The following is a 22,887-nucleotide window of genomic DNA, read 5'->3' on the forward strand; positions in this document are numbered from 1 at the left end:
ACATAAGCAAGAGGCCAGGAAATTTTTTTTAAAAAGCTATGAACCCTTCCTCCCCAAAGAAAATTATTGTAATGCCAATTGTCTTACTATAGCATTGCTGAAATATAAAACTCAGAAACTATCTAGTGCTGACGGCCCTGAGGAGTAGCACAACAAGATACCTGTCTGAAGAATTCCTCCAGGAGTGACATTGTCCAGCGATGATGGAGCTCCCATGCTTTTGCAGGATGGCTAATGTCCGCCGTGTGCAACATCAGGGATAATGCTTTCGGCTTTTCAATTCTATAAACCCAAAGGACCCAAACGTGATGACCAAACTTTCAGAACCTCAATAAGAGTTTTTAACAATCATTAATTTCTTCATCTCTTCCATTCTCCCATCTCAAACCCCATGTCAGCTGAACCGGGAGGAAAGCATCATTTCATCCTACAGCTGGGATATTCATCAGCTTAGTCTCCATGCTTATTGAACTGGACACCTCATAAACAGACTCCAAATGACTTCTGAAATGACTGCATCATTCAAAAAGACAACAAGAATCTAAGAGTCACTCACTGACTTTTGTTGCCCCTGTACTGAGTGAATCTTTGATTACTTAGTTTCCCACAAAGAATTCTTTTAAATTCTTACCTGGGGGCAAATTGTTACTGGCCCTATTATTTATTTCAACCCTGATGAAAATCTGTCTGTGATATGTACACCTGCCATGCTCTCTCCTCCTCCAGCCCCACTTCATGAGACCATTCAGTGAAGCTCTCCGAAGAAGGTGCAACAACACGCACAAGTACCAGTTCAAACACCTATAAAAACACATGATGTCACAGGTCCACTCACGCTTCTGGCTGTTGCAGAGCAGTCTTCATTGCTTTGATTTGTTGGAAATGACAGGACATGTCCGTGGCCATCACCATCTCAATTACCAAGGTCCGAAACTCCCTTTCAGGGACACCCCGTGGAGAGAGAGGCATGGAAGTAAAAAAATGGAAAGTAAAAATTCGCTTATATTCTTTGCCACTTCTAAGCAAAATTGGTTAATTAGTGGTGACATTTCTAATCAACTTGAGCTTTTTAGGTGGGCTTTTTTTTAATGAGGAATAAGTGAAGGTTAAGGATTAAGGAAATCATTAATTAGGAATATGACATGTGGAATGTACGTTATCACTCAGAATGGCTTATTTCTCTGAATCTTTACATAATGGCTAGCACAAAGATATTCAATGAACAGCTGATCATTTAATTAAAATATAAGTACTATTTGCAACGCAGTAGATTCAGAACTTTGTAAGGATTTAAATGGTTTTGCCTCTAATCTTCGAAACACCTTGATCTGTATTTATAGCTACAAAGACTTGCAGGCTTGCTATATACATCACAATGTGTGTTAAGCATTTTAAATGGATTATATCATTTATTATAACATTGACCAAACCACGAGGTAAATTTTATTATCTATTTTCTAGAAATTAAATTTTACAACAGTGTGAAGGGGTTAAGTAACTTCCTAAATGCCATACAACTAGTTATTGTGCCCATATTCAAACTCAGGTGTGCCGAAATTCATTCAAAAACACACAATGTCATTTAGGCAACAGAATTAGAAATAATTTTTGAGTGTCAAAATAATTTCCTTAGCACAGTTTTGAAAGATTTTCAAAAGAAGTTCAAATCAAATGGAAGGCGAAAAACGAATGTTAAAAGAAAAAAACTCAGATTTAAGAAGCTAAGACAAGAGCAACACAAGTTTCCTAAGGTAACAAGCAGCAAGTATTTCCAAAGTGCCTATAATATATTCTAATATTTGTGTTAAAAAAAAAAAGAGAGAGAGAAGGCAGGGAAGAGAGAGAAAAGGGAGAGAGAGAGAAAAGGGAGAGAACAAGTTGGGAGGAGAGAGGGAAGGAGACAGGGGATGAAGAGAAAGGAGGTGAGAGAAAGGGTACCATAAACAGTTCAAGTGGTATTATTTCTCCAAAAGCGGCATACTTCATCTCTCCTCATGGTTCCTTTCCTAGGCTCCAAATCTCTCTCCTGTCTCATCCTTACCTCCAGTCATCCTTTGAGAGGTTGATCAAAATATTCATTTCCTCATCTTCTTGCAGAAGGCGATAAGCTGCACTTAAATGGTGATTTTCTAATACAGACTTATCATTGTACAGAATAGCAGGGTCAGACCTGAACAGAAAGCCAAGCAAAATAATTTAGGATGTTAAACGGTTGAGATTTTTCAGGTGACTCTCTCAAGCTAGAATACACCATCTTTTTCCCTATGTTCAACAATTATCTTTGCCCCCATATGCCACTTATGTCAACCAATAAGCTAAAACCAACACTACAAATTATCGGTAGATATATGTAGGGTAGTTTAATGTCAATATGTTAACATGAAATATGTGATATCCAACCTGAGAACTCTCTGAAAGCCGTTCCATAACCAGATGTCAATGATTTCTAGTAGTAGCATAGGGGATTTCATAAAACATGGGTCAACTCAAACTTCCTTGTATTTTCTGGAATGCCTTTAAGTTTTTAAAAATTTTATTCAATGAGAGAATTTATTTATTATCGCTACAATTCTCTGAACACATACCACCTGGTAGGTACAGTTTGCCAAGTTCCTCTGGTAGTACCTTGACCTTAACATTTTGCCATGTGGAGGCCATATGTGTAAGATTGAGGGTGAAGAATATAAGGATTATAGGACAGTTGCTAATCACTTCCTCACAGACCACTGCACCAAACACAGAGCTGTACACTATTTCAATATCTTCAATTTAATGAAAACTTAGATTATTACAGCTTATTTGTTTCTCATCAAGGAAGCTGGGTCTCAGTGATGTAAAATGACTTCACAGAGCCCCACAGTGTGTACGTGGCAGGGTTGGGATGAAGGAAGGTCTTCTGACAGTTCGGCCACTGGTCCCCACCGTAACTTGTGCCTGTCATTGGCCAATTTTTGGGATATACCTAGCATATCTTTAAAATGTTAGGCTTAACATACCATCAAAGGACAAAGAACCTGGTTACGGATTTAGTTTTCTGTATAGGGCTCACATGGGCTGAGATGCTTTGAATAAAGTTCTATTAAAGAAGACCAATGCTTAAATTTTATTCCAAAGCAAGCGTAACTGAATCCACTGGAATTTCCTCACTCCTATGGAGATAACACAAAACATGCAAACCCTGTGGTGAAATATCTGATCGCGTATCTGTTAAGTCAGGCTCCAACTGATGTGTATTTTGTGACATTAAGCTCTTTTCCAGCTGCTGTAATTAAGCCATTTCCTCTGAGTTAAGATGGGTTTTGATATTGGTCTCCAGCAAAGACCCATGTACGGTTGCTCCATCCACCTCTCTTCCGTCAGCAGGTGCTATTCACCACAGCCTCTGTCCTCAGAGCAAAGATTCCACTCACAGATATCCACTAAACAGAGCTGCTCTGTGGAATTCCCTGTATTTAAAGCCCTTGCAACAGAACCACAAAAGGCGGCTTCCCAGCAGCTGAGGCTCTTCTGTGTGAGGAGGCGGGAGGTAGACAATGAAGCTGGCGGCTTACATCCTTTTGTCTGCTGCCATGCTATTGAAATTCCCCTTCTGAACAGAGATCAGACAATACTGTCTTCTTTTGTGTACCCCATAATTAAGTGTTGGGTTCATTAAATACATGTAGATTGATTTAATGAACACAAACCTATCTGGCGTGTGCACCTGCTTTTTTCAAATGAAACCGCAAGTATTTATTTAAGTTCTCATCTCTCCCTGCTACATTCTTCCTCTTAGCCATGCCATCTTTCCCCACATTCTAACTTCTTTTGATTACTACGTCAAGGCCCAATTCACCCTACTATCAGAGTCTCTTCAGTTTCATAGAATTGTCTTAAGAGAAGGTAAGTTCTTAGGCTAGGACAGGACAAAGTTTCACCCTAATGGAAAAGACAAGTGACTGGTACTGCTTGCCTGGAATTCTGTGCTGAGAGGAACACTAAAGATAAATACGAAGCTTGGTTTAAAGAAAATTGATGAGTGATGTCTGTTATAGTCAAGAGGTTCAGAGTTGGGCACTTGGACCCATACTTAATTCCCCCCACAGAGATCTGTGTTTACCTCTGAAGTTCATCATAGTGGGTACAAAGATTATCTATGGTGAAGGCAGTCTGCATGAGACAACCTAGCTCCCCAAGCCCTCTGCCAGGGAGCAATGCAAGCACCAAAAAAGAGCAGGGATGAAATCAGGAAGGATGAGAAGAGTGTCCCCAGAATCCCAGAGGTCACAGGGCAAGAAGGCTCAGGTATTGGACATGTGGACAGAAACATCCCAATCCTGGCCCATCCTCACTGATTCAGTCTACATGGCATCTGCACCTTTTTGCCAACTGTTCTACCACCTAGTAGAAATAGATAGAGTATGCACAATACATATATAAGGAAACAAATAGCTAGCATTCCAATAGAGAAGAAAAGGATATCCATATTTGATGTGAATAACATATGAGCATTGGGAGCAGATGACTTCTCAAACTCTAAATCTTGACTGAAGCTGACCCCGTTGATGTCTTGTTGAAAAGTTCATTTCTTCAGAAATGCAAAATAGAGTAAACCATGCAAAAGAAAGGTGACTGACACCTTTCTGACTTCTCAAACTCTACCCCTACCCCCTCCTGCCTCCTCACAAACATCCAGCATCCTCACCGTGTCTGAATGTGGAAATTGTTGGTGGTTCCGGTGTGCTCATAGTCGTGGATGGCAGCTGAGAAGATGATAGCAAAGATCTCCAGCTCTGTCAGCCAGTTCTGAAAGGGAGATTGCAGGGCAATCAGATAATCTGTCTCTTTCTCAGACAAAGTCTTCAGCTTGCTGAACATACCCGCGTCGCTGCCTTTCCACCCTGCAGCTGGCAAGCTATTGCCAAACACATGTTTTCTGACAGACGGAATTTTCTTCTCCCTATGAGGAGACCGGGGGATATGGTATTTGGAAGTAGCTTGCCCAGCAAGGTTGAGAAAGCTAACTAGTAGTTTTATTTTTTTTTTTTTTTCAAGGAAGCAAAAATCAAGGAACATGAAGACTTTAAAAACCCTCATTGTATTCTTTCCCAAATTCCAAGTCAAGTTCTTAGGTAGACATAGAAAAAAATATATATTGGGCGCCTGGGTGGCTCAGTCGTTCAGCGTCTGCCTTCGGCTCAGGTCATGATCCCAGGGTCCTGGGATCGAGTCCCACATCGGGCTCCCTGCTCGGCAGGAAGCCTGCTTCTCGCTCTCCCCCTCCCCCTGCTTGTGTTCCTGCTCTCGCTATCTCTCTCTCTCTGTCAAATAAATAAATAAAATCTTAAAAAAAAAAAAAAGAAAAAAGAAAAAATATATATTAAAAATTTTAACACAATACCAGAACTAAAAGTAACAGAAAATCTGTCTACCTACTAGAAAGTGGGTATTTGTAGACAGAGGAAAGATAACACCTGGCCTTCTGCCTTATGCATGCTGATGTTTGAAGAGACCCCCCACCCCCAACCATGCCACCAAAATTGGCTGTAGTCCAAGGTTCTCAAACTGTGTTCCCTGGACCCTCAGAGGTAGCATCACCTGGCAGCTTATATTACACGTTCTTGATATTTTCCATACATATATATTTTTTTTCATTTTGGCAATGTCTTTCAACTCTTCCCCAGTACCCTGTCCCCACCCATCAGCCTCAACTCCCTCTACCTACCCACCCTCCCCCCCCACCACACCACCAATATAGCTCTTTCTCCAAACTTACGTGAAGTTAACTTAACATTTTAAAATAAGATTAAAAGGCTATCTTGGAGCCTGTCGAGCCCTGCTTGGAACAGAACTTCTAAAATGACAAATATGTCTGGAACACTGTAGTCTGAGGCTATTTCTGTTGGCTCTAAGTAAGGTCTCTGGAAGTGTTTATACTCGAGATGAAACCGAATTCCGTGTAGGCAAGAGAGTACTCATGTGTACAAAGGAAAAGATGATTCCTGGTGGCGAACCCAACGAAACCAGAGTAGTCTGAGGAAAGGTAACTCATGCTCATGGAAACAGTGACATGATTCATGCCAAATTCCAAAGCAACCTTCCTGCTAAGGCCTTTGGACACAGAACCCATGTTATGTTGTACCCCTCAAGGATTTAAACGAGGGGGGTGCGGGGGGGAGGAGAGGGGCAGAGGGAGAGGGAGATGCAGGTTCCCCACTGAGCAGGGAGCCCAGGACCCAGAGATCATGACCTCAGCTGAAGGCAGATGCTTAATCAACTGAGTCACCCAGGTGCCCCGCAAAACTTCATATTTTAATATGGTCCAGATATTCTTGCCTTTTCCAAGTTAATTACTGTGAACCCAGAAGGTTTTATGACAACCCATAAGAAATAAGAAATTAAGTCCCACATGAATTTTATTCCAGATTTATCGAACTGAGACAAGGCACAAGCCACAGATCCTGTCCATATTTCCTATCTACAAAAAATGAGTGTCACAACTAATTCAATGACAGGGACAACTGGTAGTGGTGGACTTCAGGAAGCAAGCCCAGTGTGCATGGGCATAGGGGCAAATGGGGGTCAGTGGACACGTGAAGGAAAACGACATGGGCAAAACTGCTCGAGGGGACATTATTCTCAAGTTGTGGGTTTTGTATGTGAATGACAGTTTCTTTAGTAATGTTTCCACCCCTGTATTAGTTTTCTATTGCTACCTTAAATTACCACAAACTTAAGGCTCAAAGAACATCTCCCATTTATTGGCACAAGGTTCTGGAGGTCAGAAGGCAGCACAGTGTGGCTGGATTTTTCCGGTGAGGATCTCACACGGCTGAAATCAAAGCGTTGGCAGGGCTGTGTTCTTTTCTGGAAGCTCTGTGGAAAAATCTGTTTCCAGGTACATTCAAGGCATTGGCAAAAATCATTTCCTACTCAAACTTTCCACTTGGCTCCCTCCATCTTCAAGCTAGCAAGAGCCAGTTGAGTCCTCACAGCTCCTCGTCACGCCTCTTGACTTGCAAGGACCCACAAGATTACATTGGGCCCACCTGGGGAATTGAGGCTCATCTCCCTACTTTATGGTCCTCTGATTAGTGACCTTCATTGTATTAGTGTTTTGCCATCTAATGTAACATTAGTAAATGTTATGACAGAGGGCAAAGATCATGGGGGCCAAAATTCTGCTGACCACAAACACTAATAAAATTATTTAGCACTCTAGCCATTTAGTGTTTCCTGTATAAATATGATGATGGCATATATGATCAAAAGAACAAGATACACAGCCTCTCCCCTTAAAAAAAAAAAAAGTAAGCAAGAGGAAAATTAATGGCACTTGCCTGACAAAGCAATGAAAGGGGCCAAGGGATGGCTTTGGAGTTTGGAATCCTTCGACCTAAATCAAAATTTGACCGGAGCTCAAAGTCTGATTCATATTTATTCAATCAACAACTTTTTAGTCTAATCCTGTTCAGGGATTTTTCCTTTAAAAGTGGGCAAAATAATTCTGAAAGGATTCAAGCATCTTCTCGGCGTCTAAGTAAAGCAATAATGAGTAATATAAACAGATTACAATGAGTAATACTGTTGATGTTGAAGACCAGGCATCACTTTATCAATGGGATGTTTTGATTCCCCATGTGTCTTACAGTTTATAAAACTGAAATGATTTAAAGCATTTCCCCCTCTTGGTTTGTAATGAAAGGTTAGAGTAACAATATGTTCTCCATTCATCAGAATGCTCCCCACCATTTCTGTAAGCTTGCAATGAAAGAAGTTTGTTTTGAGCTGCATTTCCAAGAGAGAGTGGGCGGGAAGTAGTTTCTATATTTAAGAATGATTCTGAATATGGCCTGAATTGATAATGAAAATTCAACGGCAAATGAGCTCATTTAAGAACAGCATGCAGTACATCATGATCATTGGTTGCTGTAACATTCACGTTAATGATAACTTGCATTAGCATAAATACTTGGGAGTTTTTCTTGAGGGCTAAAAAAGCTGTGTGTGATTTACCTTTATGTCTCCATAGTATACTGTACACAGCAGGTACTGACTAAATATATGTTGAAATAGATGAGTCCAAAGTACATTTGCCATCTATGTTGATCCTCACCAGGATACTTTCAAGTATCACATGAGGATACTGAGGTGCAAGAATATCAGGGGCTCTTTTTTTTTTTTTTACCACAGGCATTGTAGAAATATAGCTAAATACTTAAATGAGTGGCGTTAGAAGTCAGTCCTGGCTCCTCTATTTGTTTGCTTGGCTGCTATAACAAAATGCCACCAACTAGGCGGCTTAAACCACAGAATTTTATTTTCTCACAGTGTGGAGGCTAGAAGTCCAAGATCAAAGTATTGGCAGGGTCGGTTTGCAGTGAGTGTCCTCTTCCCAGGTTGCAGATGGTCCTCTTTGTGCCATGTCCTCACGTGGTCTTTCCTCTGTGCATGCGCATGTCTGCAATCTTAATCTCCTCTTTGTAGAAGGACAATAGTCATACTGGATCAGGGCCACCCACGTGACCTAAATTACCTCTTTAAAGACCCTATCTCCAAATACAGTCACATTCTGAGGCACTGGAGATTAGGACTTTCAACAATATAATCTGGGGGTGGGAGAGGGGGAAGACAAAATTCCGCCTATGACAGAGACTTTATAACAGGGCAATCTTAACTCCTATTTTTCTCCTGAATTTCTGTCATTTTCTTGTTGATTCCTTTATATCATCTGGATCTTAATCCCATATTTTCCTCAAGTACTTACATGATTATGATGATTCTTTTTATCCTATGGGTTTTAATTTTCTTACACTCAGTTTAATCAATATTTTTATATAACTTTTGTGTTTTGAGGCTTATAGGAGAAAGAATTTCCTGTTTCAAGGAAATAAACATATTCTCATATGATCAAATTTTTTTGTATTCAAATCTTTAATTCATTGGTCCAATATTAGATGACTGATTTAAAGTAGAACAAAAACATTCTTTTCTTTCCCTAAATGAACCATAGTTCCCAAAACATTTTTTGACCTGAGTCATTTTCCCTGTTGTTGTCTATAGATGTGTTCTTACCTTCTCACCTGAATTCTTTCTTCATTATACTCTTGTCAGTGGTCCATCCTTACCAAAGCACTGAGACCACTCGTGTCAAGGCCACTAATGACTTCCATGTTGCCAAAGGCAGTGGCCACTTGTCTATCCTCATCCTATTTGACATTTTGGCATGTCCCATACAATTCACTATTCTCTTTTGAAGCACTTACTTTCCTTGGCTTCCATGCCCACACTGTTGGTTTTTATTCCAATGTCACTGACCACTCCATTTCAGTTACTACTGTTGGCTCTAATTCTTTACCTTCATTTTAAACTTTAGGCTGTTCCAGGACTCACTTCAGAGCCCTTACTACTTCTCTATTCACACTCGCCCTTCAGATGATCTCAACTAATTCCATGTCTTTCTATAATATTGATATGCCCAAGATTGCCTAATCTACATGTCCACCCCAACCTCTCCCCAGAACTCTCGATTCCATTCATTCTCTTCCCGCTTGACACTTCCACAACGATGTCTAATAAGGACCTGAAACTCAACATGTCTAAATCAAAACTGTGCTCAATAAATATTTGGGCTTAGTTTTTGAAACTTTACTCAACTTCATTCATATATTTGGTGATTTTTGCACAAATACCACCCTGTCTTTATTACTACAGCTTCGGTAGATATTTTAACACCTAGTAGAATAAGAACTATACCACGGCATACATTGTCTTTTTCAAAACTCTTTTTTCTAAAGTTGTGAAATATCTATTTTCCATATATTTCAGACTCAGCTTATCATGTTTCATTATTCTTTATTGGTATTGCTTTGAATTTATAGATCAGTTTGAAGAAAACTAACATCTATATAACACTGAAGCTTTGCATTAAAAACATAATGTATTTCCTTTCTTATTTAAACATTGTTTTCCTGCTCTTTAATTTAGTTTTACGGTTTCCTTTTTATCAGTTTTGAAGTTCTTCATTAGTAACTTATCAATTAAAAAAAAAAAAACTCTCTGGAATGTATGTTCCTCTATTATACTCGTTAATTTCCAATGTTTAAGACAGCCATTTTTTAAAAGATTTTATTTATTTATTTGAGAGAGAGAGAATTAGTGGGGGCGGGGTGCAGAGGGAGAAGCAGCTCTCTGCTGAGCAAGGAGCCCAGTGTGGGACTTGATCCCAGGACCCTGGGATCATGACCTGAGCCGAAGGCAGACTCTTAACCTACTGAGCCACTCAGGTGCCTTGGACAGTTACTTTTTCTACCTCTGATTGAGGCCTTTTATTTGACCCAATAATTTGTAGTTGGATTTTCTTGATCTTTTAAAAGAGATGGTCAAATTATTTTCACAGGATACTTCTTCAACTTTTTTAGATGCTACATTGCATTGGCTGAGACCTCCAGAAAAATGCTCAATAGCAACATTAGTGTGGCCATCCCTGTTTTGCTCCATGTTTTCAAAGAACCACCATTAACTAAGTCTGCTCTATGCTTCTGACAGAAATCTTTTATCACATTAAACAGGTCCCCTTGATAGTGTTTCTACAATTTAAAAAATTATAGCTTTTTAAAATAATATTTTTAAGAAGCCAGCTTTACAACAAAGAAGAACTGAAATTGTTGAGAGGTTCTGAGAAAATCCAGCAAAGTTTTACTAACAACAATTTCTAACTGTTGCGCTTCCTTCATGAGGCAGACAGAGCACTTCGTATTTTTGATAGTTTATTCCTAACCGCCACAGTATTTCTATAAGATAGAATATTTTTCACCATTTTAAAAATGAGGAAATCCTGACTCAGAGATTTAAGCAATTTATCATAGGTCACTAAATCTAATAAGGATTTATATCCCACTAGATCTAGCTCCAAAGCCCACACTCCTCCCACTGTGTTCCATTTTTAATTCAGTGAGATATTAGACCAAGCCTTTCAACATGCCCTAGAGGAAAAAATAACAAATGTGTTGAGTTTATGGGCTAATTAATAACCATAGCCAAACAATGTCTACCTTGATGTCGACTCTGAAGATTTCAAAGGAAAAAGTCATAGAGACCTAACAGAGAGAACTAGCTGTTCGTCACTAATAGCTCTATCTTGTAAAATTAACAGCTTTCATCAAGGCAAAGAGGGCAAAGGCAGAGATAACCAAGTTAAACAGGCCAGTTCATACAATGGATTACAGAACAGGGATTCAAAAACATCTAAAGAGCTGAAATGTTGGGTCAAAACAAGTAAGAAAAATTTCAAATGATTAGAAGTGAAGATTGCTCCTGAGGTCAAACAAATTGAACACACATACATACGATGAGAATAATCAATAATCCTCATGAAAAATATCAAATGGTTTAAGCCAAAAGCTACCTGTGTGCAGTGTGGTCGCCAGGCATACTTGATATGATTTCAGCATGCGTGGATAGCATTGTGATTGACCACAGCAAGAGGTTAATAGTACCACTCTCCACAACTGGAAATACATACTTAGTTCTAGAAATCATATTTAAAATATGGTCATAGCCTAATAAAGATGCAAGTCACTACCACATATTTATTTCATCAAGTCCAGGATGGAGAAAATATCAGAGGCCATAAGGAACCCCAAGACCTTCAGTGATTGGTTAGACAACTCTTGGGGAGCAGGAAGTCCACGCACCAACGCACTTCTTGTGGGCTCAACCTCATCAGAATAGGAACAGCCTCCAGTAAAAAGAACCATCATCACATCTTTTGTGTAATCTAAGAGTTCCTATCAGTACTTACCGCTACCCCTGTCTTATAAAGGAGGTAATGCACAGTCTGCGTAACGTCAGCGGCATGCATTAAATTGTGGTACGGATTTTTATGCTTGCTGTATCCTACTTCCAGGGCCTCCACAAATGAGACAAGGGCAGAAATGGGGATCTGAAAGAGAGCAGTAAGGTTAAGTAGCCAGTGATTTGGTAGCTTTCAGTGAGGAAGCACAAGTCTAAGGCACTCGAGCTGCCTCTTTCTGGGAGCATAACATGGCACATGAAGAAATCAGAACTTTTAAAAATTAGTTAAAACTACTGAAGGAATTATCAGATGATTTGAAAATCTCACAGGAAGTCCCTGGTTTAAGAACAGTCTGCCCTGCAAATTGTTTTTGTTGTTGTTGTTGTTGTTGTTCTCAGTCCAGAACCCCAGAATTGTCTCAAAGATATTTAGGGCAGAAGGGTATGTGTTCACCTATTTCTCAAGCAAAGGTTCAAGTCTTTTATTTCTTGAGAAATAAATGGATACATACTGTGTAGCACATTTCATTTATTTTGTGGGAAAACATAAAGTACATAAGGATCTTAAGTTGTAAAATGATTGCAAAACAAACACAAGCTGCCACCTCCTGAAAACTGTGCCCTTAGGAGGAATGATTGTATGTGCTGGACACACGGAGAAAACACAAAACAAAACATGTGATAGCCTGTTATATATAAGAACAGAAACAGACTGCGTTCTTATGTCTATTACTTGGCAATTTATTATCGTTGCATTGGAATTTGGAATTGTAGCCTAATTCCTGTTCTGTCTCAAATATGTATAATATACATACCTTCATTTTCTATGTGGCAGAAAATAAAGAACAACTGCAAAATGTCTGTACAAAAGAAGGAGACCCTGAAAACATTCATTGTATTTCTTTTCTGGGTTAATTCCTTGGTTTAGGGTTAATTACCAAATACAACCCTGGGGTAAAAAGAGAGAGCATGGGTTCCAGGAGACCAATAATCACGTCAGGAAGAAAAAAATATAAGGAAAATACTTTACTGTAATGCTTCGTGAGAGCCTATAAGATGTTCTTCCTTGAGTAGATCCTTCTATATTTACCATCTGTGGATTCTTAAAAATTTAAATATTGCCTCATATGCCAGAGATTAATTCACTATCAGTTTTTAAAATGAATATCCAATAACCCCAGGTTCTTTGGGCTGTTCATGAGAGATCCATGAGACACGAAAATGCTAGGTAAAGGTGTGCATATGTGCACGAGAGTTTTGTTCTGTGGAAAGGGTCCTGAGCATCCACCAGATTTTCAGGCCGATTTCTGCACAAAGAAATTAAGAACCACTGCCATAAAGTATTTATGGCTATGTAGGAAATATGCCCCCAAGTACACAGCCCATAGGAAAGTGATAAAGAACCGTGCTGTCTAGAGAAATCAATACCTTATATTCAAAAAACCCTGCATTTTCCAGGGGCTCATCCCCATGATGAGAGAACTCTGAGGAGCATGATACGATAGATGTCACCAGATGAATGCAAAGATTCCCTGGAGAATCTGGCTGGACCTCTAGAGTCCATGGTATTACAAAGCAGAGGGGATTGAACACTGAAAACAATTCATGCTCTTTACTTAAAGTTGAAGAATTAATTTGAAGCATGAATGGCTGGGAAATACTGATGATCTGTCACGGATGATAAGTGAGAGCATTTGTCTGAATTTGAGCCAAGTGGTGGGAAAAAAAGTCTGCAGAGACAGCAGATGCACACTCTGTCTCCATTACTGTCTCCATGCCAGCAGTGATCGACAGTACACCAAATCAGGCTGAAATGAGATGTGCGGGGAGAGCCATTCAGGAGTTCCACTAGTCCACACTTCGGGCTGTACTTCTAGGAAGACTGGGATCCAACTGGGTGGTTCCAACCTCTCTCACCTGCTATGAGCCCCACCCGGCAAGGGCTTAAGGAAAAGTTCCCACCACCACGGAGTTCAGGGCAGTGGCTGTCTGGATGAATCTTCCCAAGTCACCTATAACAGTTTTCAGTCTATGTTAAAAGGATGTCTTAGCCCAAAAGTCATGGAAGGATGGTCTTGGTCTTACCCCAAAAGTCATGGAAGGATGGACAAATGTGGGGCATCTGGACACCTGCCTTCAGCTCAGACCATGATCCTGGAGTCCCTGGATCGAGCCCCGTATTGGGCTCCCTGCTCAGTGGGGAGTCTGCTTCTGCCTCCCCCACTCCCACCAACTCCTGCTCTCTCGCTCGCTCGCTCTCTCTCTAAAATAAATAAATAAAATCTTCAAAAAAGAAAAAATGGAAAAATGCATGCATTTTTTAAAAGTAGGCACTGACCTTGAAACGGCTGATCAGATCATAACGTGTGAGCAATTCATAGAAAATGAATTTCAGTGCATGATCCCCGCTGGCCTCATTGAGAGAAAAGACATCAAAGGACCACTTGTCCACATCCTGCACGGCAGGGCAGGGAGAAAGACTGCATTAGTCCACAGCCACTCGTACAGCTACCCGTCTCCCCACGTGGGGAGTCGCCCTGCAACCTTCACCCAGGATTTCATAGACCAAGACTCTAACACCATTTCTGCCCTCAACCTTTTCCCAACTTGGCAGACCTGTATAGCATTTACTGATAAAATAATTAAATAGTCTTACTACTTACAACAACAGCTATAATTTATTGAGTGCCTACCAAATGCGAGGCATTGTGATCCGTGATAAATACATAATGTATCCTGAAAACAACTCTAAGTGGCAGGTATTACTAGTCACATCTTTCTGATGAGAAAACTGAGAAGTTAATTTCCCTAAGACCCATCACAAGTGAAGTGCTAGGGACATAAGTGGGACCAGCATACAAACATGGTCAATAGATGCCTAAGCTCAGGCCCTTTCCATTAAGCCTGTCACTACCACTGCTGAATTTCAAATGTTTATTTCACTTCATGACAACCTAAGGTGCTTCCCTACTCCAAACTTCTCCCCAGTCCCTTACTATTACCTACTGACTTCCTCTTAGTCCACAGTTGAGAATGTTAACCCACTTGAAAGTATTCAGAAATATGTGTGATATAGAATACAAATCATGTGTCCCTTCAGTTCAAACTGCTGAGCTAAAATCACAGAGAAAGACTTCATTTCATGAAACAGAAAAATGGTACCACTTCTGGAGGCACTGATCTGGGAACCTAGTCCTCAAATCTGTAAGTCACTTTACTGGAAAAGGTAAAACTAAGAGCTAAGCACTCCTCACACATCAGTCTTGAAGTTCAAAGCCTTATTTGTCTATAAATAGCTACCCCAAAATATATGTAAACGTTGTCTGATGTGTCTTTGACTTACAACCAGATAGTTGTGGATGTAGTAAACAAAGGTGTGGTTAAGCAATAGCCAAAGCAACAGTCATTTGGTTTCTTGTGTCAAGAGCTTCACTTTCAGGGGCGCCTGGGTGGCTCAGTTGGTTGGGCGACTGCCTTCGGCTCACGTCATGATCCCAGGGTCCTGGGATCAAATCCCACATTGGGCTCCTTGCTCAGTGGAGAGCCTGCTTTTCCCTCTGCCTGCCGCTGCCCCTGCTCACTCTCCCTCTGACAAATAAATAAATAAAATCTTAAAAAAAAAAAAGTTTCACTTTCAGTAGTTATAGAAAGTGTGCCGTCATAAGTAGACACATGTGAGACCACGTACGGACACAAGTGAGACCACACTGAGTCCAGGAAAAGTCAGAGGGTTCCCTGGAAGAGACTCTTCTGTAACTGCTGGCCTGAGTGGCTCTCACCTCAGCCCTCAATGCATTCTAACATCATCCACCTATCCCAACCCTGTCCCTCCTCAAACATCCCAAAGACCGAAGACCATCCCAAGGCCATTAAGGGTCTTCCTCATGGACACCAGGGCACAGGAAAACTGAATTGTACATGCAGGGAAAACCAAACTTTTCCAAAAAGTTGGCACTTCATGGTAACCTCACCTCAGCCTTCTAGCATTTCTCCTCCATTATAACAACTAAAGAAATTGCTACAAGCTGAGCACATTTTCTGTGCCAGGCACAGTGAGAAGTGTTTATAGACATTTGCTAATCCTCACAACCTTAGAAATAGGTGTTACTTTTCCCACTTTTACAGATGGCTACCTCAGAGAGATGAAAGGAAGCGTCTAATGCCATTTGGTAGCAGAACCAGGTAATAACCCCACTGGCATCACTGTCAACAGATGAGATTGTAAACTCAATGAATATATGCTGTGACCCAGGCCTCATGTCCTAAATACCCCAATAGGGCCTAAGCCATAGATAGTGGGGCCATTTAAGATTAACCCAAGACCTAAAGCTTCACCTTAACTACTAAAATTGACGGTGTCATGACATCCATTAGTCCTAAGGAGAAGTCCAGTGACAACTCAATAGGTGAGAAAACATTTTGTCACGTCTGCAATTTTTACTCTTATTCTCCAGAATGAATAAAAAAGAGAAAGGCTATCACTGAAAATACAGAAATGATCACAGTAAGAAGTCATGATTTATTCAGAATATTAGAACTTAGAGAAATAGGAGGATGAGTGTGAATAGTCGGCGGCATGTTCTCTCCTGTTACTCATTTTTAAAAGGGACTTAGCTGTGATTCTCAAATTTTCATGTTCTTCAGAACCACCTGGGGTGCTCAGGAAAAAAGTGCTGATTCTCAGCTGAGGGATTTGCAGAATCCTGGCCTGGGACCTAGAATCTGCATTTTTTAACAAGCACCTAGTTTAACTGTCTTTAACCGTCTTAAGCCTCTCTTACCAAACATGGCCCAAGGCCCATTCTCGAGGAAAAACTTCAGGAACTTCTTATGAGTCTAAAGTAATGGAAGCCTGAACCTCCTCTCTTCCTCCCACTTTAAACCTAGAGTCTACCCAGGGTGTCCCTTCCTAAGTTACACAACAGACGCCTTCTAAACAATAATACACTTCTACAATTCCAATAACCCCACCTCAAAAGCCTAGAGATAAAACTCCCCAAATCAGAAGCTAGCATATATTGGATGGAAAAAATTTAAAAAACAAAAGAGCAACATATGTCAAATTTAGAGATTGGTGGCAGTTAATTATTCTCTTACTTAAATGTGATTTCATGCCATGTTCTTACATTAATCACAAAGGTTAACATGACCATGGCATGACGGTTATTTTATTGAATTGTATTCTCTCAGTTTTGGGGAAATTTCCTATAATAGAACAAAGTAATGGCCATTCCATATAAACTGCTGGCAGTGTAGTAGAAATAACCGTTTTTTAACAGGTACTACCTAAAAAAAGAAAATATCTGTGTGATCCCGCCAACTCATCTTCAATCCACTGCAGATTAAACCAGAGTCTAGGGAGGGGGGGAAATATTACATTGTAAAAAGATCTTAAACTCCCCTAGTAAATAGGGGACAGGATCAGGAGAAAGTGCAGCTCTAGCCTTACGCATATTATCCTCAATAATTGTGCAGAAGGGTAGCAGTTTGGAGAGTTAGCACTCATTCCTGGTCTGAATCATCTAGGTTCCTTTCCCCTCAGAAAGACATGTGTGCTTCTGAGAATGACTTTTCCCTAAGCACGAAATAACAATTCATGCACATCCCAGGTTGCTCCACATTTTCTTCAATTATTTTGCATAGAAAAGATTCTCCATTCTAGAGGAAATATTTTTATAAATTTCTTAATACTGGTATAAACATCTGTATTTATGCTCGTGATAAGAGAAGAAATTAAATATAAAGGATTCTTTTAATGTCCCTAAGATTTTCATTGAATGTTTCGGGTTTGGTTATGAATATCAATGCAGCTTCCTAGTGGGTGTTATGAAACATCAGCTCTCATGCAGTGATTTCATTGATTACATGGGAAATGTGGCTGTAAATTACACTGGGTGCACTGGGCACTGGTGGGGAGACCAAAGAGGAGCGAGAGGAAACATGTGTCTTCTTGCTGTATCCTTCTTGAGCATCTTTCCTGTTCTTAGGATGAGTTAAGAGACAGAAAATGGATGGGGGCCTGGGTGGCTCAGTCAGTTAAGCGTTTGTCTTCGGCTCAGGTCATGATCCTAGAGTCCCAGGATCGAGTCACACATCGGGCTCCCTGCTCAGCAGGGAGTCTGCTTCTCCCTCTGCCCTTCTCCCTGCTCTCTCTTTCTGTCTCAAATAAATAAATAAAATCTTAAAAAAAAAAAGAGAGAAAGAAAATGGACAACTGAGAATCTGAATATAGGGTCTCACAAATTCAACTAGTGAATGTCTTTGAGGCAAGAAAAAGAGACTGAAATACAAAATCAAAATGGCCCTAAAAGTTTTTCTTGACACTAAGTTGATCATGAAGCTCTCCCATCCCTGATTCCATGAGTAGGTAATTTAAGTTAACTTCTGAAAATATCATCAGGTAATACATGTTTCAGGTTTCAGAGATAGACAACCGATAGCCATAACAATAGTCAGAATGGGGAACCTGGGTTGCACAGTTGGTTAAGTGTCCTACTCTTGGTTTTGGCCGAAGTCATGATCCCAGGGTCGTGGGATCGAGCCCCACGTCGGGCTCCACACTCAGCAGGGAGTCTGAGGTTCTCTCTCCCTCTCCCTCTGTCCCTCCCACTTATGCTCTCTCTCTTTCTCTAAAATAAATAAATAAATAAATAAATCTTAACACACACACACACACACACACACACACACACACACTAGTCAGTATGCTAGGATGTCCCTGAGCAAATGGATGACTCGATTCTGTGTATAGACATCATGCCATATCAACCAGCCAAGTGATCCTCACCCTTAGCACAGCCCCACCCTCAAATCCAGAAGCCAAATCAGCTTTAGCACAGCCAGGATGACTTTAAACCAGTGGATCTGAACTGACACATACATAAGAATCCACTTTGAGGCTCTTAGAGAATATTCTATACAATTCTAAGAGCTTGCCTGAGTGGGAGTAGTTCTGCAAGATTTAACTCATTGTAACTCAAACATCTGTGTAACTTCCCATTGAACTTTCGGGCTCTGTGAGAGTCTTGGGTAAATAGTAGGATATATAGGTTCTGGGGACACACATTCAGGCAGTAAAATGTTACTGAGAGCTTACTATGTGATTGGAACTCTGGTATCACACCTTAGTTCTTCTGCCTCTAATTAACTAACTGTATCTTTTTTAAAATCTCACCAAGTCTCAGTTTCCTCATCTACAAAATGGACTTAGAGTAAATAATCAGATAATGATACAACTAAAATCACCAAAGATCCCCCTGATGGTGATGTAGAAAGAAATGAGACTTGCACAGTTTGATTTAAAAAAAAAAAAAAAAAAAACAGCAAGTCAAAGGCAGAAAGATCATGATACTGCAAGAACAGATAAGTGAAAAATAATGAAAGAAATAAGTCAGGGATGACTGGGAAACCTGTAAGTGCACCATAAATGAAAGCCTCTTATTTTCTAACAACAAATGTAACTACTTTTTATAAGATACCATGTACACTGTCAGACCTTTTCTCTGGTATTACCTTTAATGCTTCAATAACAGCTGGTGGGTAGCTCAGTCCAACCATGTTGGATGTTCGTCTATACATTCTGGCAAAGTCAGAGGGGAAACATGCAATATTACATCTTACGAAAAAGAATTAGCAGGCCACAGACTTACACTGACAAATATGAGAAGTCATGTCATTGGGTGAACAAAAAACATAACAGTTTTTTTATAACATTTTTCATAGTCACTCAAGTGACCTAAGAAAGGGTTACATTCAAGAGAAATTAAAGCAATCCCAAATACATGAATCATTGGAAACAAAAAAAAAATTAATCGACAGGCCCCAAGTTGTAAATTCAATTATTAAAATGGGTCACTTCTTCTACTAGAAGTGAATTATAGTACAGCATGGATAGTATGCAAAGTAGTACTTTAACCTGAATGAGGAACTCCTATGGGCAACCCATGTGGAAGAGCTTGTTCTTTAGAACTGTCAAAAACAAGAAGGGAAATGTCCCAGGTGAACTTCGAACTGAATGTGGCATTTCTAAAACCTGTAGATGTACGATAAGGATTATAGGAAGAAGAAATTGATTTGTGTAGTAAGGATTATAGGAAGAATAAATCAATTTCCAGAATCTATTTCTGGGGAAGGGGCAATTTAATTAAAGAGCAAAATGGCTAACAAAATTGGAAAGCGTCATGGGGAACTCAAAGCCTTTAAATGAACTGCCCCCCCTCACCCCGGGTCAACAACCTCAAGGCATCCCTGCCCTGTTCCACATATGTCAAAGGATGATGGATTAGATGATGTCCTTTTTTAAAAAATGGGAGACTGAACTTAAACCAAATCTTATCTAGTTAACAAAAAATTCTGAGCAAAGGCAAAGTCTTATCCTAATGATGCTACAAAGATTAAATAAATATGTTTTGGCAATCTCTCCTTCAAGACTACCTATTTCCACCAGAATTTTCAGTGTTTATACAGATACAAAAATTACATCAAAGCAAAGCTTCCAGTTATTGGAAACTGGTGTCCCTTTTGCTGCTTTGGTCACTGACTGACAGCCATCTTTACCTCTCCACAAATATCCCAGCCTGCACTGCATGGACGATGCTCTTGAACCGTGGCTTCTCCTCGCTCCTTCTGAGCATCATCCCCATCTGCCTCGTGAAGGTGGAGGCCAGCCAGTCTCGGACCTCAGAAGGCACTGCATCTGACTGAATGTCACTGAGTTCATCCTCCGTATCCAGGAGTCGCCTGAATGCAAGAAACACAACCAGGACACTGAGATTACATCTGAAGTTAGAGCTCTCTGTTCACAATGGCTGCTCCCTCTTTCTACCCCACCTGCCTCCACAGGTACAAAGAAACCAAATAAAAACGGCCACAAAAAATACAGCACCTTTTTGGTAAGGCTTGTAAAAGCTCACCATTATGTTTCAGGATGGTTCTCTCTACCAGACTGCACAAAGAAACAAAGAAATCAGAGAAAGTCAAAAATGCTCCATCTCAGGCTCTAAGGAGCACCCAGTATCTTTATTCCTAGGTTTGTGGAATTTGAATGGGATCTAAATCTTCCATTTAAAAATGCATTCACAGGGAGGTTTTCATAGATGGACCATGTGGCATTATTTTGTGTTTAAAAAAAAAGAACATTTAAAGACTTTGCTATAGACAACAATACTGCATCACAAACTTCAAAGTTGCTAAGAGACTAGATCTTAATTGTTCCCAGCACAAAAAAATCATGAAGATTCTGTGGCATTATAGAGGTGTTAGCTAATGCTCTGGTGGTCATCATATTACAATATATAAGTGCATTAAATCACCACATTGTACAACTTAAAGTTACACAAGGTTATACATCAGTTATAAATAAATAAAATACATCTTTAAGAAAAATAAATTTAAGATAAAATAAAATAAAAATAATTTTTTTAAAAATTAAAAATTTAAAAAAGAAAAAGAAAGACTTTGTAAAACATTACCCAAATCACATCAACCCAGTCCTCTGAAGTAATAAACCAAAATGATATCAACTGATATTCCTTCTAGTTTGATAGAACATTACAGAAGTGTAAATTCTAAATTCAAGCAAAATTTCCAAAATAATGCAGTTCTTTATTTGAGCTCAGTGATTTAAGTCATCTGTAAGATGTGCTTGGCTGATTTTTCAAACTTGTTCATAGGTCAGACCACCAGAAGAGAACATAAATAATAGTAAGTTAAAATAAAATTGCACTTTATACTTATATTAAGCCCTACTAAAAATAAGTAGTGTAAACAGGTATCAATAAAAAGTTTAAAAAAAAGATTGTTGTTGTTTTTTTTTTTTCCTTTAGACACATCAGTTGGGGGGCGGGGGAGAAAATGTAACATTTGGAAAAACTATGATATCAAATTTCCTTAAATTAGGAACCAAGCAAGTCACCAAAAACTAAACCACACGCATACTAATTCTTAGATTACTGGGAAATCCTTTCAGATTGGAATCTGGCATAGAGAAGTTAAGACTGATAGAGGAGCCTGAATTAGGAAAGAGAAAAAAAGCCTTTTAAATTCACCAGGTTAACATTTTTCAAAAGAAAAGCTCTTTTGCTACTTTCAAATGCATTTGGTGACGGGAAGTGCTTTAAGACGTTTGGATAATTCAGGTGGAGTCTATTAAGAAAATTGGTAACACGCAAGATTGCAGGAGGAATTCTGGGTCCTTAAGAGGATAAATGCTTTATCATCACTTCAGGAACCTCCACTTAAAGACAATGTGAATTAACACATGAACATAACTTTTAGGCTGAGGCTAACAGCGTGCAATTATTACAGTGGAACTTTACACTTGATAAGAAATCTTACCATATTTTTAAAAATCACTTCTCCTCTTACATTATCTCACTCCATTATCATAATGGCCATGTGAGAAAAGTTCAGTTAGCTCCTTTCTCAGATGAGGAAGCACCGAGGCTAGGAGAGGTCCAAATTTCGTTTTGTGGAAATGAAAGCTCCGTCACCCATCATTTGAGCACTACCCCACTACAGGCCAAGGGGGACATTTCAGAAAAGCCACATAACAGAGAACTGACCCTCAGTGTACTCACGTCTTGTCATGTTTAGCTTACCTGGTTTCATCAATGTACACAGATTCGAGCACTGTGGCCGCGTATTCCAAATTCTTCTTAAGATCTACCACCGAAGCCTCGCCTCTCTCTAATTGTTTGACCAAAGACCGTAACCTAGGGGGAAAAAAGACATGATTAAATTAGAATAGAGGGAACAAAGAATAATCCCACAATTACAGCGACACATTTTACAGCCATAGAATGTTTTTATTTATTCCAGTTTACCAGGAAGGAAAATACAAATCTAATGAGGGAGCTGAGAAATACTGGTATTTCTCAAGTTATAAAATAAATACATACATTTTTGCCATTGTGAAGCAAGAACAAAAATGTTCTCATCCACCAGGCACAGACCACCCCCAAGACTTTCTAGCTGTCTTTTATCTTTCTAGGAATTCCCTAAATTAGCAATGATTTTGCTGCTTCTCTAATTTGAATTTTTTTGTTCTCATTGGATGTAGTAAAGCATGAGCAGCACCAACATCACAAAATACCACTTGAGATTCTGCCATGT

General features: G+C 39.7%; 1 protein-coding gene across 1 annotated transcript in view; it reads right to left on the reverse strand.

Annotated features, from left to right (window-relative positions):
- PDE1C (phosphodiesterase 1C) overlaps positions 1-22,887 on the reverse strand; it is a 299,837-nt gene that overhangs the window by 85,911 nt on the left and 191,039 nt on the right. The window contains exons 3-11 of the mRNA XM_021689572.2: positions 22,374-22,487; positions 20,332-20,514; positions 19,288-19,354; positions 14,114-14,230; positions 11,783-11,923; positions 4,685-4,785; positions 2,042-2,170; positions 836-937; positions 162-282 (exon numbers count right to left, since the gene is read on the reverse strand). Coding sequence (XP_021545247.1) covers positions 162-282; positions 836-937; positions 2,042-2,170; positions 4,685-4,785; positions 11,783-11,923; positions 14,114-14,230; positions 19,288-19,354; positions 20,332-20,514; positions 22,374-22,487 — 1,075 coding nt within the window. The remainder of the gene's footprint in view (positions 1-161; positions 283-835; positions 938-2,041; positions 2,171-4,684; positions 4,786-11,782; positions 11,924-14,113; positions 14,231-19,287; positions 19,355-20,331; positions 20,515-22,373; positions 22,488-22,887) is intronic.

The sequence above is a fragment of the Neomonachus schauinslandi genome, chromosome 12 (genome assembly GCF_002201575.2).
Source record: "Neomonachus schauinslandi chromosome 12, ASM220157v2, whole genome shotgun sequence".
In the NCBI taxonomy this organism is placed as follows: Eukaryota; Metazoa; Chordata; class Mammalia; order Carnivora; family Phocidae; genus Neomonachus; species Neomonachus schauinslandi.